Source organism: Triplophysa rosa, linkage group LG10 (genome assembly GCF_024868665.1).
Source record: "Triplophysa rosa linkage group LG10, Trosa_1v2, whole genome shotgun sequence".
NCBI lineage: Eukaryota > Metazoa > Chordata > Actinopteri > Cypriniformes > Nemacheilidae > Triplophysa > Triplophysa rosa.
In genome coordinates, this window is record NC_079899.1 from 15,993,198 (window position 1) to 16,010,573 (window position 17,376).

Here is a 17,376-nt window from a genome sequence, read left to right on the forward strand (position 1 = left end):
ACCTTTATATTGAATTGATGAAATAGTAATTAGTTGAGGCCATTAATATGAAGCTCGTTCACCTGCAAACATACTGCAATAACCACAACTTAAATTTCAATAGATTTTCATTTTATTTTACACTAAAATTCAGTCAAATCTTTAAGCTCTTATAATATAGGCCAACACAAAAAGAAACAACTTTTTACAATGGCAATAATAGCTATTCGCAATGTAAACTTAATTATTGCATTGCATCTATTTCAAAGTTCGCCACAATTTCCCACCACTTTAACTTCGAAAATTACGGAGAAGAAAGGGTTAAGGTGATAAAAACACATTGTGTTTGCTGGGAGGGAGTCGGGCCAAACTGATGTGGAATTAGGAAATAAAACAGGCTGTTTGAAACAGTTTCAGACCCCTCCCTGCAAACCGAGAAAGGCGCAGTAGGTCGCAATCTCGGCCTGACACGCAGCTCCGCACACCATTGGCTGACAGCGCATGTCTTACCTGTAGGAAGGTGTGCCAAAGACCAGCAGGATGAACTTTTCTGCGCTGTGAACTACGGGAAACCTATCTACGATTTTAATTCATGCTCCCAAAATCATGGAGCCCGTCACGTCTTGGAGCACCGAGAGAGTTGCCGAATGGCTCAAAGGTAATATTGTGTGTATGTGTGTAGGACTGTGTTATTAGCGACAGACAGGTAACTTTGTGTCGGTGGGGAGGGAGATATGGCCGAAGACAACAGGAACATAAATCCCTGTGGAAGGGAAGGTGTTACAGGAATGAGGAAGCGCGTTCGCGTTTGTTTATGTGAGTTGAGTACAGAACTTTGCTCGTTTCTAACTCACGGCTGCCGAATACAAGAGCGAAAATAGTTTGCAAACAGACATTATGTAAATAATGCCGTGGGTCTTCACGTTTCCTCGTGTACAGACTGATAAATTCAATGCTGTCACGCTGCTCAAGTTTGGACTGGCCCACTTCAGTATGTTTCTACATTAACTCCTGTCCCATGATCAGTTTCACTTTAACACGCGTGAAGCGTTATTTGAATACACTTTAAATAGCTGTTCGTGTAACTGTGTATTGACAGTGTTGTTATAGTGTAATAATAATGAAACAATTGTGCGTAATAAATAAATATTTAGTAGAATAGCTATTTATTACAATTAATGTTTCAGTTGTATGTGGCTAATAAAAGTATAATGGCTGTAATGTAAAGTTTTATATTTGAAATCTTAGATTTCATTAGATTTTTTTTGTTGTTGATTTGTTTTTGAAGTGGCTTTTATTATGGTCTAACTCCTCCCCATAAACTAGTTTTTGTTCCTGATCTGTATCTCATAACTTCAAAAGTGATCAGATTTTTGTCTTTCACCTATTAATTGTTTATTTCAGAGCTCTACACTGTTGCAAAAAGTTCCTACGAAAATTCCACAGTTGTTGCATAATATCAAATCTTGCTTATTTCTTAAGAAGAGATTTGTAAATTTAGCATAAGTTTTTATTGTTTTGACATCTTATTGAACTGCGATGAAAGCATGGAGATTTATAATCTGACTTGTTTATCGTGTTGCTGTATAAATGTTGGGCATCATAATATTATGGTAAGCAAGCCACAAATTGTCACAAGTTTTGTGACAGGATTTGTCATAGCTTTCTAGAAGCTTGTTTGCACTGCTTGCTGTTGGCTTACATTGAGGCTTATGGACAAAAAAACAAACCAACAAAAAAACACTGTTGTGAGTTTTTACAGGAAAAAGAAGTCACGAGGAAATACTGTACGTTGTTATGCATCCAGAAAAATGTTTCAGACACTTGTGACTCTTGTGGGACTGGATCTGAATTTAGCTTTGGATCTTGTTGTGTAAAAATCATGCGCAAAGGAATTTCCTTCAGGGCCCAAAATCCTCGGATTGTCTCCAGGAAGCTTAAACCCGAAATGTAGGGTGCTCTGTTTGAGCCTTGAGCATTTGTGTGCATACAGTCGGTACTACCCAAGCCTACACTCGCCTACAAAATAAAGGCGCTTAAAAGGTTCTTCACAGCAATGCCATAGAAGAACCATCTCGTTCTTACATTTTTATTATCTGAAGAACATTTTTTGCCACAAAGAACCTTTACTGAAACAGAAAGGTTCTTCAGATGTTAAAGGTTCTTTATGGAACCATAAAGTTCTTCTATGTTATCGAATAACCTTTTGAAGCACCTAGTAGAATTAGTAATAATTAAAGTAAATGTGTCTTTGTGGTGTGGTCAGAGATTCATAGTCATTTCCTTTTAGTGTTAGAATCTCTCCCTCCAGCTGTCTCTAACTGCTAAAACCAAATGTTGTGTCATTCTTTTTTTGATACAGTAGCACAGGGTTTTTCCTGGGTCAAAATTGGTCTTAGGTGGTGGCTGATGAACATAGTCATCCACCCACCTGTTAAATATACCCTACTCTTGAACTGCGATCCCAATATTGACAAAAAAAGAAATGCAAAGAAACATTTGTTAGTTATATAATGGGTATAAAATTGTGTGTCACCGATATTACCTGTCACTCTCACTCCTTTCTTGCCCTCTTAGGGCATTAAAAAAACTAAATATCCCATCCTTTTTGAAAGTAACAGTTCTTATTTTCACCACATGCAATTACATTTTATTTTATTAGCAGCTATCTAACAACAACTTGTGATTTGTTCTGGTTTCACTTCTCTCTGTCTAAACTAAATTATTTTATAAGTTACTACAGTCACTACTACTAAGTCATATAAATCAACTGTAATAATAATAATAATAAGTTTTATTTATAAAGCGCCTTTCCCAAACTCAAGGTCGCTGTACAAAGGTAGTGGATAACATCAAGTCAGACACAGATACAAGTATCATACAGACAATCAGATTAGACATAGGCATGAGTATAAACAAAAACAAGTAAACAGATAACACACAAGAACTGAAACATAAAAGACTTGTCATGGCTCTGCTTCATTTAGTCATGTTTTTCTTGGTCCTGTAGCAGAGCCATGACAAAGCCTTTGGTGATGTGTGGAGAGAAACATATTATTGTCCTTTTGACAATAATATACGTTCTCTCCAGTGTCTCGTCATTGGCCCCGCCCCTCTCGTTTCTTGTATTGCTTTCCTCTCCTGTCTTATGTTCCACACCTGCCCTCGCTCGTTATCCCTCATTTGTCTTTCCTATATATACACTCTTGTTTCTTTGTCCTGTGCTAGTGGATTGTTCTGTGGATGTACTATGTTTGGTGTGTTTCGTGTGACCCAGCATCTCAGCCTTGCCTTGTCCTGTCCGTGATCCTGTTTAGTTAAGTGAGTTGTTTTAGTGTTCTTTGGTTTTTGTTTTGCCCCATTGTGAGAAGTTTTTCTTTGTCTTTTTTCAAGCGTTTTTGATTATTGTGTTTGTCCCCCATCGTGGGTGTTTATTTTGTGTTTTTAGTTGTGAAATAAAGTCTTTTGTTACCGCTTCACCACCGCCTGCCTGCAATTGGGTTCTTTCACGCCAGGCGTGACAGGAATCCACGAACCACACACCGAACCCAGCGGGCGGCATGGAGTCGGACGAGGCGTACAGGAGCCCCAGGCTCACGTCCTGTTCGGCTTCCGCCAGAGGGGGACCCCTGTGAAGGACTTCGCCATGGACTTCCTGTCCACCGCGCGCTACTCGGGGTTCACCGAGGCAGAGTTGAAGGTAATCTTCAACAGCTGCCTCGATGAACCCTTCAGCCAGCTGAGATGCGCCGGTTGAGACACCTGGGCTTCGCGGACCAGGTCGAACTCGCAATGAATCGTGAGGAGCCCAGGGGAATGTCCATGGCGGAGCCTCTCACGGGGCTGGCGGCTATCCCGAGGACGGTCCCTGCAGATCGGGGTTGTGGGCACGCCACGCCACCTCCCCTCACTCTCGGCAGCCTCTCCACCGTCCACAGCCTCGTTGGCAAGCGGGGGAGGCGAGCTCCTGGGGGTCCACTCCGAGGAGTCCCAGCCAGACCAGCCGTGCCTTTCCTCTTCTTCTCACCGACCCCAGGGGGTGGCTCGGCGAAGAAAAAGAGGCAGCGGCGGGCAGCGGGACTCCTCCAGCCGGTGAGCCGGGTCCAGTCCGTGCAGCCCGGCCGTCCGGTGCAGCCGGTGCAGTCTTGGGTCCAGTCTGTGTCCAGTCTTGTGTCCAGTCATGTGTCCAGTCGTTGTGTCCAGTCCGGTGATCCAGCCGGCGTCCAGTCCGGTGATCCAGCCGGCGTCCAGTCCGGTGATCCAGCCGGCGTCCAGTCCGGTGATCCAGCCGGCGTCCAGCCGGTGATCCAGCCGGCGTCCCAGCCGGGGATCCAGCCGGCAGTCAAGCCCTGCCAGCCGGCCTTCCAGCCGGCGTCAAGCCCTGCCAGCCGGCCTTCCAGCCGGCGTCAAGCCCTGTCCAGCCGGCCTTCCAGCCGGTCCCAGTCCGGCAGCCAAGCCGGCCCCGGGAACTCCCAGGGTCAAAGACTGTCCCCCCCAGGTCTCCCCTAAGTCCCCCAGGACTCCGCGCCCTCGAGCGCAGCCGGGGACTGGGACTATTCCCCCCACCCTGGACTGCCCCCTATGGGCCCTTGTTTGGCCCCACCCCCCCTCCCTGTTTGTTATTTTTTGTCCACCCTAGTCCTGTTTTATTTGTCTTGTCTGCCACTGATTTTTTTTCTTTGTTTTGCTTGTCTGTCTGTCACCCAGTCGGTCTTGTCTCGTCCGTCTACCCCTTGGTGAGCACCTGGAGGTGCTCATTAAAGGGGGGGCTTCTGTCATGGCTCTGCTTCATTTAGTCATGTTTTTCTTGGTCCTGTAGCAGAGCCATGACAAAGTCTTTGGTTATGTGTGGAGAGAAACATATTATTGTCCTTTTGACAATAATATACGTTCTCTCCAGTGTCTCGTCATTGGCCCCGCCCCTCTCATTTCTTGTATTGCTTTCCTCTCGTGTCTTATGTTCCACACCTGCCCTCGCTCGTTATCCCTCGTTTGTCTTTCCTATATATACCCTCTTGTTTCTTTGTCCTGTGCTCGTGGATTGTTCTGTGGATGTACTATGTTTGGTGTGTTTCGTGTGACCCAGCATCTCAGCCTTGCCTTGTCCTGTCCGTGATCCTGTTTAGTTAAGTGAGTTGTTTTAGTGTTCTTTGGTTTTTGTTTTGCCCCATTGTGAGAAGTTTTTCTTTGTCTTTTTTCAAGCGTTTTTGATTATTGTGTTTGTCCCCCATCGTGGGTGTTTATTTTGTGTTTTTAGTTGTGAAATAAAGTCTTTTGTTACCGCTTCACCACCGCCTGCCTGCAATTGGGTTCTTTCACGCCAGGCGTGACAAGACTAGACTGAGGAGGAGTGCACTCAAAAAAATGAACTGTCGCTGCTGTTAGTTTTACTTAACCCATCCTTATTCACAGTACATAAAGAATGCAAGTAACTGAATTAACGTAAGTTAGCCATGTTATTTATACTAAAATTTAGATCTGTCAGCTTTACTTAACAAGTGTTTGACTAGTCAACTTAACATTGTTGAGTAGAAAGCAAAATTTTACTTAATATAAACAAGTTAATTCTACATGACTGGTTGAGGGGGATTTTCAGTTCCCAGCATGCTTTGCGTAAGACTGCATTTCGAAATTGAATGTTATTTTAAGTGTTTTTCAGTAAAGAAAAAATACTTATTTGTGCTTAATGTTCATTTATCTTTGAGGTTTAAAAGATTTTGTTGTATTTTTTTGTTTTAGGGTTACCATTGTTTAGAAGAGTGGTACATATGCTTAGGCTGTGAGAGGTTAAAGCACCCGCATGATGTCTATTGCATCATTCAATGAGCTTCAACTGTGCTAATGCCAGTACTGGGATGCCGCTCATCTGATTTGCTCATTGTGTTTTGACTTACAGTACATGCAGTAAGTCTGTATATATAATTTATGTATGACAACAAAAAGTACCATTGAGAAGGATAAATATTGAGTTCAATTCACTTAAAATTACTGGTACAATCGGAATGGTTTGGATTTACTCAAAAGTTTTGTCAACATTACTTAAATTGATTTTGTTCATACAACTTAAGTGTTATTTGTTCAAATTACTTAATATTGTTGCGTGGAACCACACAGGTTTTAAGCTCTGAGTGCGAGCGCTCTAGTTGCTGTTAACTGTCATATTATCTGAAACTTTAAAAAGGTACAAGCAGAAGGCGCTTGCTCTGACCTTAACCCGCGTCAGCCAACACAAGTTTCTCCTTCATCATTGCACTCTCCGGACATTTCAAGCAACTGTAAAGTTCCGTCATGACATCGCAAGGCCTGCCTCTCCTTTCATTCGATTGGCGCATGACGTCAAGCACTTTTCTGCTCAGAGTTGAGTTTTTTTCAACTTCAGGCGCTCAGAGCACTCCGCCAAAAACGCGAGGCGCCCGGCGTTCATAAGCAGCGCGCAAAACGCTCCCTGCCAACTGAAAACAATTCAAAAGAGGTGCGTCTAACAGAAAAAAATGCGTTCTGTCTGATCGACCCATAACACTAGGTTCACACCAAACGAGAATTAAGCGTTTTGCGCGAGTAAATTGCATACAAAGTCATTGCAAAGACGCGTACAGACGCTCGTGGCAGGCGGTGCGAATGGCGCGAATCGGGCGGCCTGATTGCCGCGAACGCGCGTCAATATCGTCTTCCGCGAAGGTTGAAAAAATTTGTCATTTCGTGTCACTCACGCGGAAATTCCTGCAAGGAATAAAGAGCGTGCAACGCGATTGTTCGCGTCTGGTGTGAACCCAGCATACTGTAAGTCCCGATTCACATTTCGCGTCTTTTCTGCGCACATATTCATTATTTTAAATGTAGATGCACGGCAGGCATGTGCAAATAGGGGGCGACGCGGTCGCAACGCGCATGCGGTGCGGCGCACATTTTTCTAGGTGCATCGGCACCGCATCAAGATGGAAATAGTTCAACTTTTCGGAGTGCTGCGCGCACCGTGGGCCATTTGAAGAGAGAAAGCGGCGTGGGTCTCGTTTTCTGCGCGGTTTTAGAGAAAGTGGGGTGCAAGTCCATGTAAACATTTAAATACTGACAAGAGAATTTTAAACTGAATGCGAACGGAAATAGGTTACCAATGTAAGTCAGCAAGTAGAGGGGTAATGTGCTCTGATTTCCTGACTCGGTTAATAACTCTGGCAGCGGAATTTTGCACATACTAAAGCCTTGTAATAGATTTACATTTACATTTATGCATTTGGCAGATGCTTTTATACAAAGCGACTTACATTGCATTGATTTAGCGGGCAGACCAACAAGGAGCGAGTTGCAATAGTCAAGACGAGAAGTGATCATGGCGTTAATTAAAGTTTCAGTGTCTTTAGTGGTGAGGGCTGGCCGGAGTCGGGCAATATTACGAAGGTGATAAAATGCTGTCTTAGTAATGGAGGTTATGTGTGATTGAAATGTAAGTGAGGAGTACACCAAGATTTTTGATAGTATGGGATAGAGTTTAGTCAGCACCATCAATGGATAGTCTTAGTTCTGCATTTTTTAGTAGGGAAGGTGGACCAAATATGATAACTTCAGTTTTGTCATTATTTAGTTTTAGAAAGTTGCTGTGTAACCAGGTTTTGATGTCGGTAATATAGGCATTTAAGGAGCCAAGAGGGAGAGCAGAGGTTGAACGTGCTGATACGTAGATTTGCACGTCATCGGCATAACAATGGCAATTGAGACCTTGACTACGGATAATATGGCCAAGGGGTAGCAGATAGATATTGAATAAAACAGGGCCGAGTACAGAACCTTGGGGAACCCCTTGTGAGAGTAAACAGAGAGAAGATTCGAAATTGCGGAGATTGATTAAAATTGTGGATTATTTAGACTAAATCTTACTAACCACTCTTGCTAAATTACCTAAACACACTTACGTTCTGAGGTGTTTTGAGGTGACAGATTTGATGTACATGGATTCAGACAGTGAGTCTCGTCAGTTCAGTGCTTGCCATATCAGTTGTTTCAACCGTTCATTAAAATTAATCGGTTCAAAGGAGTAATTAAGATGCGAATCGGACATTAGCAGACATGCTGTGTGTTAATCACAGCTGTTAGGACAGTTCAAAAGATAGTTTACACCGATAACACTTCATCGCTGGATAGGATTTGTTTCGTTTGTTTATGTCATTTGTGTGAGCGGAACCCTTGTCAGAGAAAAGTAAACCTTTTTTTGAGCGCAGTTCATCCAGCAGTAATACAGGAGAATATTCACTGAATGTGCCACGTGAAACATGGATTCGATCTTCCGACCTTTTGTCATCGTCTCACTTGCTTTTTATTAAAATGTGCAAGGGAGAGAGATGCGCATGTTCGACTTCATTCGGCGCTGCGCAGACCGATCGGCATTTGATATCAAACTTCCGCCAGAGTGTTTTGAATGCATACGAAGCAGTCAGTATACGCAGTAGGCTACTTCACGTCATATGCCGATCGATCTGCGCAACACAGAATGAAGTCGAACACACACCCTAGTTTGGAGACTCTCTCTTTGTCATTGATTGGTCATAATCACATTCAATGATCAAATAAATCTTTGGAGGGGCAAAAATTCGTTTTAGGAAAAACCCTGGCACAAAGAGAATTAAACTCATAGCTATTATGAGAGTAAACAGTAAACAGCTCATAGAACAATTAAGAACCACTTAAAAAATTGTAAAATTCAAGAGGCATGCATGTCAAACTGTTTCATAAACAGCATTACATTTGTTTATTGTATATTTGTTCATTTTATATTTATAGCTAAGTAAAACTTGCTACTTGGTAGTGTGTTTACTGATGTTATGATGTTGTATCTTTTTGTGTGTATGTTGTATGCGTGTGACAGGTCTGGATGCTCCTCTGCATCAATACTCATTCTCAGAGTGGCATCTCTCTGGCTCAGACCTACTTCATCTCACCTCTGCCAGGCTTGAGAAACTGGGAGTGCATAAAATCGGACATCAGGAGCTTATACTGGAGGCTGTGGAAAAACTCTGTGCTTTGGTAGGACTTTCTGTTCTTGTTGGGACACACATTTCTGACAATATCATAACTCTGAAACATAAAATAGCAAATTTACATATTTTACTGTAGCATCAAAGGTGTCATGAACTGGCCTTGTTCATTGTTTTATACTGTTGTATGAGGTCCACTTATGACGTTTGCGTGGTTTTTACATTAAAAACGGTTTTAATGTGTGTGCCACATTGAAGACTTGGAAGTAAACGCACACTGCTATGATTGGATAGCAGATGGCGTAGTAAACTTAGTTGGAGCGGGGATTAGTATTATCTGGGGACCTCGTGTGATTTAGAAATTACCTCCCCACATCTGTATTTCATGTGACGCATTCACACGGGATAAGTGAAGCCTGTGATTTTACTCAAATTTACTTATTTCCCGGATGTGATGGCAAGGCTTTGCGTATAGTTTGTATAGCCTATAGTTGTATGGTGTTTAATGATATATGACCGTACCTGTCAACATTTGAGACCCGTGATCGCGAACCGGACAGAAGATCACCGCGATCGCGAGTCTCAAATGTTACGAGAGTTTCCATGATAATTAAACAAACAGGAGACTCCAGGCCAAACCGACAGTGTTGGCAGGTAACTTATGGATATGACCAGGCACTGACTGCACAATATTTTGCGATCTTTAACGGCATGTTTATTGCTTGCTCGCTCTATCTGGTTCCGCGCAACTTGTGTTACTTCAGTACTGTCATGTGCGAACCAGTGGGCGGGGCTAGAGAAGTAGTCGTTGATATTCTTCTGTGGAGGCGGTGTTCAACCTATCTATGACATACAGTAGATAGGTGCATTCCAGGACCTGGCGTTCGCTGGGCCTGGTGTCAATAACAGTTGTAATTTCAGTAACAAGGGCGTTTTCAGTTCTGACACTTACAGGATGTTCGCTTGAACATGATTCCCTCTTATATAACAAAAGCTCGGATTAAAATTGATGTCTTAATTCATGACTCCTTTAAGGTCAGTGCAATTATTTATGGCCTCTATTAATAGAATGGATAATGTGGAATTCTCAAGAGGATAAAGTTTGTGAGCAACTTCTTGTGTATGTTTGCCTGTGTGTTTCTTTTTGTATCATGTACAGTTTACTTATATTGAGTGTTTGTTATAGCGTTTGGGACTCTGCAGTTCCTCCAGTACATCTGTGAGAGTTGCTCACCCAGCTGTTTTTAGATCGCTGTTTTTCAGAGGCCTGTACACCAACAATACTACATGCCATGGAACATTCTTTCATAGTGCATTGGACTTATTTTAGGGAACCTACACAACATACAATTAATTTACCCTTTAATGCATAATTATGACAGCCTTCGTCAGAAGTAATATACATATACATATAAATATACATATTTAACAACGCATACAACGGCTTGTTACTAGGCGACAGTGTATAAGATGAAAGGGTTAATGGAGTACTGTGGTATGTATTTGATTGTATAAATATAGAGCTGTTTCCATTAACAAAGTTTATTCTTGTCTGATACCTCTTCAAAGCCACAGACAACAGTAAGCCTTGAAAAAGATTTTTAGCATAAGCTGTATAATATTTAGCATTTGTTGTATTGACCGTATGCAATATTTTGGGACGCAAAACAAATCTGACCTTTTATACAAGGTAACATAGTCTGGTAAGCAAACTTGTTACTCATATAAAAAAGGACAGGATCGTTTTTTTTATTCTGATTATTTTCAGGCTTAAACTGGTTTTAAAGGGATACTTCACCCAAAAATGAAAATTCTGTCATCATTTACCCACCTTCGAGTTGTTCCAAATCTGTATCAATTTCCTTGCTCAGATGAACACAGAGAAAGATATTTGGAAGAATGCTTATAACCAGACAGATTTTGCCCCCATTGACTACCATAGTAGAAACTAAGAAATGTAGTTATGGTCACGCACTCCCACTGGAGTTTCCCATTATGGGCATTTCGGTAAAAGTCTTCTTTATAAAAGAAAAAAAATCCTACGCAATATATACATCTGTACCCAGAAATCAACGACAGAACAGAGTGTCCCCATAGTAAAGCTGTGCGCACGTGCACAGCTTAAAGAGAACATTGGTTGTAATATTTCTGTACCCATGCTGTACATTTTTAACAAAAAGTTGCCTGTGCGTAAACAGTAAATAGCGGACCCCTTGCAGTTCGGACCCCTGGTTGAAGACCCATGCTTTAAATCGTTAATTTTCAGTGTTGTCTCATACCCCCTTTGGACCCCATAGTCATTTCACTTCTTTTCTGATTATATACATGTTAATTACTGACTGTGAACTTTCACTGACAGTGGATCTACTCCATGTGCTGTAAATGTTTTGCCCACTTGTAGGATTAATATGGACCTGCCAGGTGCCAGGACTCCCTGCATGTGTCGTAACATCAGACGCCAAGCTTACACGTGTCTACACCGGACGCGACAGGCGCGATGCAACATTACAACCTGCTTGTTCTTAATGAGTTTGTCACGTCGCACCGCGCTGCATCCAGTGTGGAGAAAATTAGAAATTATATTATGGGTTGTAATGCGTTTCTAATGTCTTTTGTCGTGTCACGTCGCGCCTGTCGCGTCTGGTGTGGACACGGTTCTCGAATCGATTCTGTTGATCTGCCTTCAAGAAAAAATACATTCATTCAGGCATAGTTAGCAGAAATAATTAAGAACCAAAAGTTATTCAGGATTTACAGCAAACTTTGAACTTTATTCATTCTAAGGGGCTGTATCCACCGAGGCATTTCTGCCGGCTTACGGCGTGTTTTTTTAATTGTTTCCAATAGAAACGGCGCGTTTTTTGAAAACGCGAGCAGCTGGCATTTTTTTTCCGCGATCAGCGCCGGCGCTCTGCATTTTTCCCACGTGTTGCAACTAATCCTGTGACCATCTTATTCTTTGACCCTAGTATGCGCTGTTGTCACTGTGCAAATACGGCTCTCACTAAATCCTTGGTGTGTGGCTTGTTGTTTTTGACAAAATCCTTGCTGTTTCGAGTCTTACGAAACCCTTACCCTAACCCACACCCTAACCCTAAAGTATCTAAACTACATATGATTCTTAAACTGCACAGTGACAACAGCGCCTACTAGGGTCACAGAATACGACGGTCACAGAATTTGCTGTAACACCGGCATCGACCGGGGCGCCCAGAGTTGAAAAAATGCTGAACCTGGGGCAGAACGCTGCGCCTGCAGCGGGCGTTTTCACCCGACCTCCTGACGTTTTCAGCAGCGTAAAAGCGCCTCGGTGGACACAGGGGCTAAGGGTGTCTCTCTAAGAGAGAATAAAAAAGAGAGTAAGACATGATGGATCAGCAACATACCAGACATTCCAGTGTGGAACAAACATAACGTAGTCGGTAATAATGAGTTGTATATATTATATTTGTGTTGTGAAAAAGTTTTTATGACATCAGGTGTCTAAGTAGTGCTTTCTGTTAGGATGAACTGTAATTTTTATAAACCTTTGGAATAGCAGCTTTAAACCAACACATATGTACTAAAAAGCGCACTGACATTCTCTGTCCTCTCTGCGCAGACATACAGCATTGGAGGGGAGACTCTGCGCAGTTTGACAGAGAAACTGAACGCCTTGGCTCACACTCTGCAGATGACCATACAAGGCCGCTGGCGTGTTAATTCCAGTGATGGGCAGAGCGCCACCACTCTGCCACAACAGATACTGCAGGCGGTGGTGGATGTGATCACAGCAACCAAAGGTCTTATATCTCTGCTCAACAGGTGAGGGAGACACGGTGAGGTGAAATCAAAGAGCACCGTTTTTGGGCGTGTGTTGAAAACCCCACTTGGTGGATAAAATATTTAACAATATACCAAATAATAAGTAAATTGATCTGTTTTCAGTTACGGCATGTGTGTCTTTTACAGATACCAGTTTTCACAGCAGACTGGAGACAAAGCAAGTGAGAAACTCATCGATCTCTGTAAAGATTTGGACACCACTGTGCATAAGGTGAGTGTTCATATACAATTTTTTAAAACAATAGTTCACCCAAAAATGAAAATTCTGTCATCATTTATTCACCCTCTTGTCACTTCAAACCTGTATGACTTTCTTCTGCAGAACTCAAAAGAAGATCATTTTAAAGAATGTTGGTAACCGAACAACAGCAGTACCCATTGACTTGCATTGGGTTTGTTTCCATACAATAGAAGGCAATGGGTACCACTATTGTTCGGTTAACAACATTCTTCAAAATGTCTTCTTTTGGCTCTACAGAAGAAAGAAAGTCTTAAAGGTTTTGAAATTACAAGAGGGTGAGTAAATGATGACATAATTTTCAGTTTTGGGTGAACTATCACTTTAAAAAGACTATTTGCTGGCATAAACATTGGTGAGATTGATATGTTGGACTAATTGTTTTAGTTGTATCTTCTACGCCTGATAAACACAGACACTATAGTGCAAGCCGACACATGTTTTCCATTGAGTATGTGTGTGTTCACTGGTCTCAGCAAAGTCAGAGCTGAGACTGTCCGAGAGAGAGAGAGAGAGAGAGAGAGAGAGAGGAGGGGCATTTAAAAAGTCAGAATAGGAGAAGTGAAAGACATTTGGCCGTGTGCTATTCACCTGTGGTAAGCGTATGGGAGAAGTCACATGAGAATCCCTCCATCAAAAGAACTCATCTGGACCCAAAACAGTAGGAATTTTTCTTTCACTTTGTTATTTCTTATAGTTTATTGTCTATATGTAATACCACACTTATTCATATAGCATATATAAAAAACCTGTCGGTCCTATACACAAATACACTATCTTACTACAATCGCAGCGTCTTTGGAATTTAGATAGCGTCTGATTCAGAGCAGTGTGTTTGTTTGGTTATTTTAAAGGCATCTGAAAACAACTCCACCCGACTTTTTATGAAAACACGTATAATAAACACAATTTCTGGTTTAAAATTCAAACATAAGCGACTTGAGTGTACTCACAAAAGACAAAAATATATTTTGCACAGGTGTGAGACTTCAAAATAGTTGGAGGTGTGATGTTTCATGTTTTGGATCGTGTGCACCGAGGAAAATAATTGCTGATGATATGACTCAGTTCCACTTTGAGAGAAAACATCATTGCTAAAGAGGGGAAGGAAAGTGTGTAAATGAGACAGAAGCTAAGTGTGTGCAGAAACAATCTGCAGTGTGCACACTAAGAATGTTGCTGTTTGATATTATCAGCTCCTTTTTGTCACTGTCGCACACACACTTGTGCTCACTTACACACAGATAAACACACAGTATTAATCACCAAGGAGTTGTTCTCTCCTGTTTGGTTGTTTTGTCTTTGAGTTTGTTTTCCTAGAGCTGATGCCATCCAATTAAAGTGCATGGTTGTACTTCCTGTTTACAATACAAACAAAATTCTGCTTGTGTTAGGTGTGTAAACGCTTTCCTGTGCAACAGTAAGGGACTCTTCAACTGCGACACCAAAAGAAGAGTTAATCTACAAACTGCTGTCATGTTTTCCCAGTAGCGTGTAGAGTTAATGATACTTCAGAGTTGCTGAAGTTGTAAGGAAAGCAAATGAAACTGCTTTGAATGGCACAAACCTTTTTGAATTTTCTAGTAATGCATGTAAGGTTTGTGAATTTTACTTGTGCCATTTTTATTACATGTGCACATTACATTATACACAATACAAATTAAAATATATGATCTATAGGACAAAATAGAAAATAAGTTTTAATGTAAAACGTGTGAATGTGCAGAGCTGAGAGAAATCTTTAATACTCTTTAACTGGTTCAGACATGTGATGGTGATAGCTCACCCAAAAATAAAAATTCTGTCATCATTTACTTTCTTGTCATTTCAGACCTGCATGACTTTCTTTCTTCCGCAGAACACAAAAGAAGATATTTTGAAGAATGTGGTTAACCGGCACCCATTCACTTGCATTGGTTTTGTGTCCATACAATAGAAGTGAATAGGGGCCAGTGCTGTTCGGTTACCAACTTTCTTCAAAATATATTCTTTTGTGTTCTGTAGAGAGGCAAGATAGTCCTAAAGGTTTGAAATGACAAGAGGCTGAGTAAACGATGAAAATTTTGGGGCGAACTATCACTTTAAGCAAAATATGGATGATCTTTAATAGACTCTTCAGTAGAATAACAGACAGTAGTATGTATGTAAGATGATGTTTATGTACCCAAGACATTTTGGAGAAAAGGTCACATCTAAGGTCAGACCGTTCCACTCTCTGTTACTCATTGCAATGAGACTTCAACCTAAACACAAGACAATGCAAAGGTTTCTGGGAATAGAGCATGCATTCTGCCTACTTAATAAGCTGTTGACATTTGAGGGAGCGCTCGGCCTCTGAAGGTGTGTTAGGACAGGTGTTCAGAGGGAGGTGGGCCTCTGAATTTCATAGGACACCACCGTCACCTGAAGCCAAAGGTTAACATGCCTGGTGATAAACTGGTGTGTGTCATACGTGAATGACTGTGTCTTACTCACAGCTGGTGTTGTGGTTGAAGTTTTGATGAGCACATGGACAAATATTCTGTGTCCTGAGGGTCAACCCAGATATGAAGGAAGCTAATGATAAAGGTAATGCCTCTGGATGTTTGAAATGAGTGTTTGTTTGTATTAGTAGCACTACCCTGTGGGGTTTGGAGTGTCAGCAGATGAAAACACTTGGCAACATGCATAAAAATATTTGTGTAAATAATAAAACATGAATCACTTCATATATAGTTCATTTATAATGAGGCTATGAATGGAAAAGATGTGACGTAGTTAAAGACAGATTCATTAAAGCTAGATGAAAGAGGTGGGAGAGAAATTTAGGGAGACATGAGCGTAGATCAAAGTAACACACACACACAGTGTACAGAAATAACATGGTACAAAATATTGAGGAAAAGGTCAGGTCGATCAGACAGAGGTATTGTGTGTGCTGTTTTTATCTTTCCCTCAACATTAAAGTGCCTGAAGTTGCTTTAGCACATATTACTACAATTATTGCCTTTGTGTATTTTTTAATATCAATATCAAACTAAATCATGTTTATTTGAGAATGTAAAAATGCAGAAAGGTTTGTGTGATGGTTAGGTTTGGAGGTAGGATGAGGGGTCAGGGATAGAATATACAGTTTGTACACTATAAAATCATTATACATAAGTCCTCATAAAACATTGAAACCCAACATGTGTGTGTGTTGTTTATAAGAATATAGCGAGATGTGCAAATGGATCCACACAGAATGGCGCAGATTTTATTTTAGTATCTTCAGGTCTGCCAAAGGCCTTTTGACCAAGTAACAGAGCATTTCATTCAATTGTGTGTCTCTGCAGCGACAGTAAGATTTATATATTTGGTTTGTACAGTTTTTGTTTTGCCCTGGTTTTTGTTTTGTATGCCACGAAGCAGAAAATGCTTTAGCAAATGTAAAGTTAAAGAAAGGTAAATGTCATGCCAGTAATGCACTTAAATTGAAAGAAGAAAGAAGGAAAGGACCAAAATAACAGAGGAACAGAAAACGCAGTACATATGACTGTATGGAAGATACAGGAGACAACAGTGTTTTGCCACAGAGAAAGACTCTCTCTCTCGTTCTGAAGTGTTGAAAACAGAGGTAATGATCATTATCAGTGTGCAATGAGGGACTTTTGTGAGAACTCGATGATAACAAGGTAAAAGCTTTTTGAGCTGAAAGCTCTTTTGTGTGAGGAATCAACCTCAATAGAGCAAAAATAGGAGAGAAACAGCAGGACTGGAGACAATATAAACATCAGGAGTATCACAGAGATCTGCTCTTCGTTCTTTCTTCAAGATTCTCCCTGATTGGACATCTTTTTATAGCTCACATCTCTTTCATTTAGCATTTAAAGTTTGTTTTAAATCAGCTCTCCGATCAGCAGTATGGAGTGACCTGTGCTTGAACCGTGTCATAACGACCTATAAAAAGACAATCTGGCAGTTTTGTCTGACGGTGTGAATGTGAAATTAATCACTATAACAGTTATTATCCTGAATTGCATATAGAAACAGGAATAATGTGTATGTGTTCTGTTTGGCCTCCCGCAGCTTATCATTGCATCTTTTTTTACGTTTATATACTGCATGTGTCCTTGACAACGGCACATCTTAACTGGACAGCATGTACATAAAAATTGCAATCTTGAATTGGGCAGAAAATTGTTCTCATGTAAAGCAAAATCCTATGCTCTTCTGATCCTTACATATCATTTTGGTCTGTTTTCAGTGTAATGGATTTAGTGGACGCTTTTTAACCAGCCAGACGAAATCATTAGTCATTTAGCAGAGGAATAGCAAACGTCTCCACAAACTTTCCAAATGCATCTGAATTTCAATTCCTCCTGACAGATGAATTGATAAAATTCTTTA

The 17,376-nt window shown here is 41.1% G+C and overlaps 1 protein-coding gene across 2 annotated transcripts in view; it reads left to right on the plus strand.

The window, feature by feature from the left end:
* The first annotated feature begins 411 nt into the window (after nt 1-411).
* The window catches only part of cnksr1 (connector enhancer of kinase suppressor of Ras 1), a 33,201-nt gene continuing 16,236 nt past the window's right edge, over nt 412-17,376 (plus strand). For both annotated transcript variants that reach the window (XM_057344414.1, XM_057344415.1), the window contains exons 1-4: nt 412-637; nt 8,837-8,994; nt 12,547-12,749; nt 12,897-12,981. In XM_057344414.1, the coding sequence (XP_057200397.1) occupies nt 586-637; nt 8,837-8,994; nt 12,547-12,749; nt 12,897-12,981 (498 nt within the window). In that variant the 5' untranslated portion in view covers nt 412-585. The remainder of the gene's footprint in view (nt 638-8,836; nt 8,995-12,546; nt 12,750-12,896; nt 12,982-17,376) is intronic.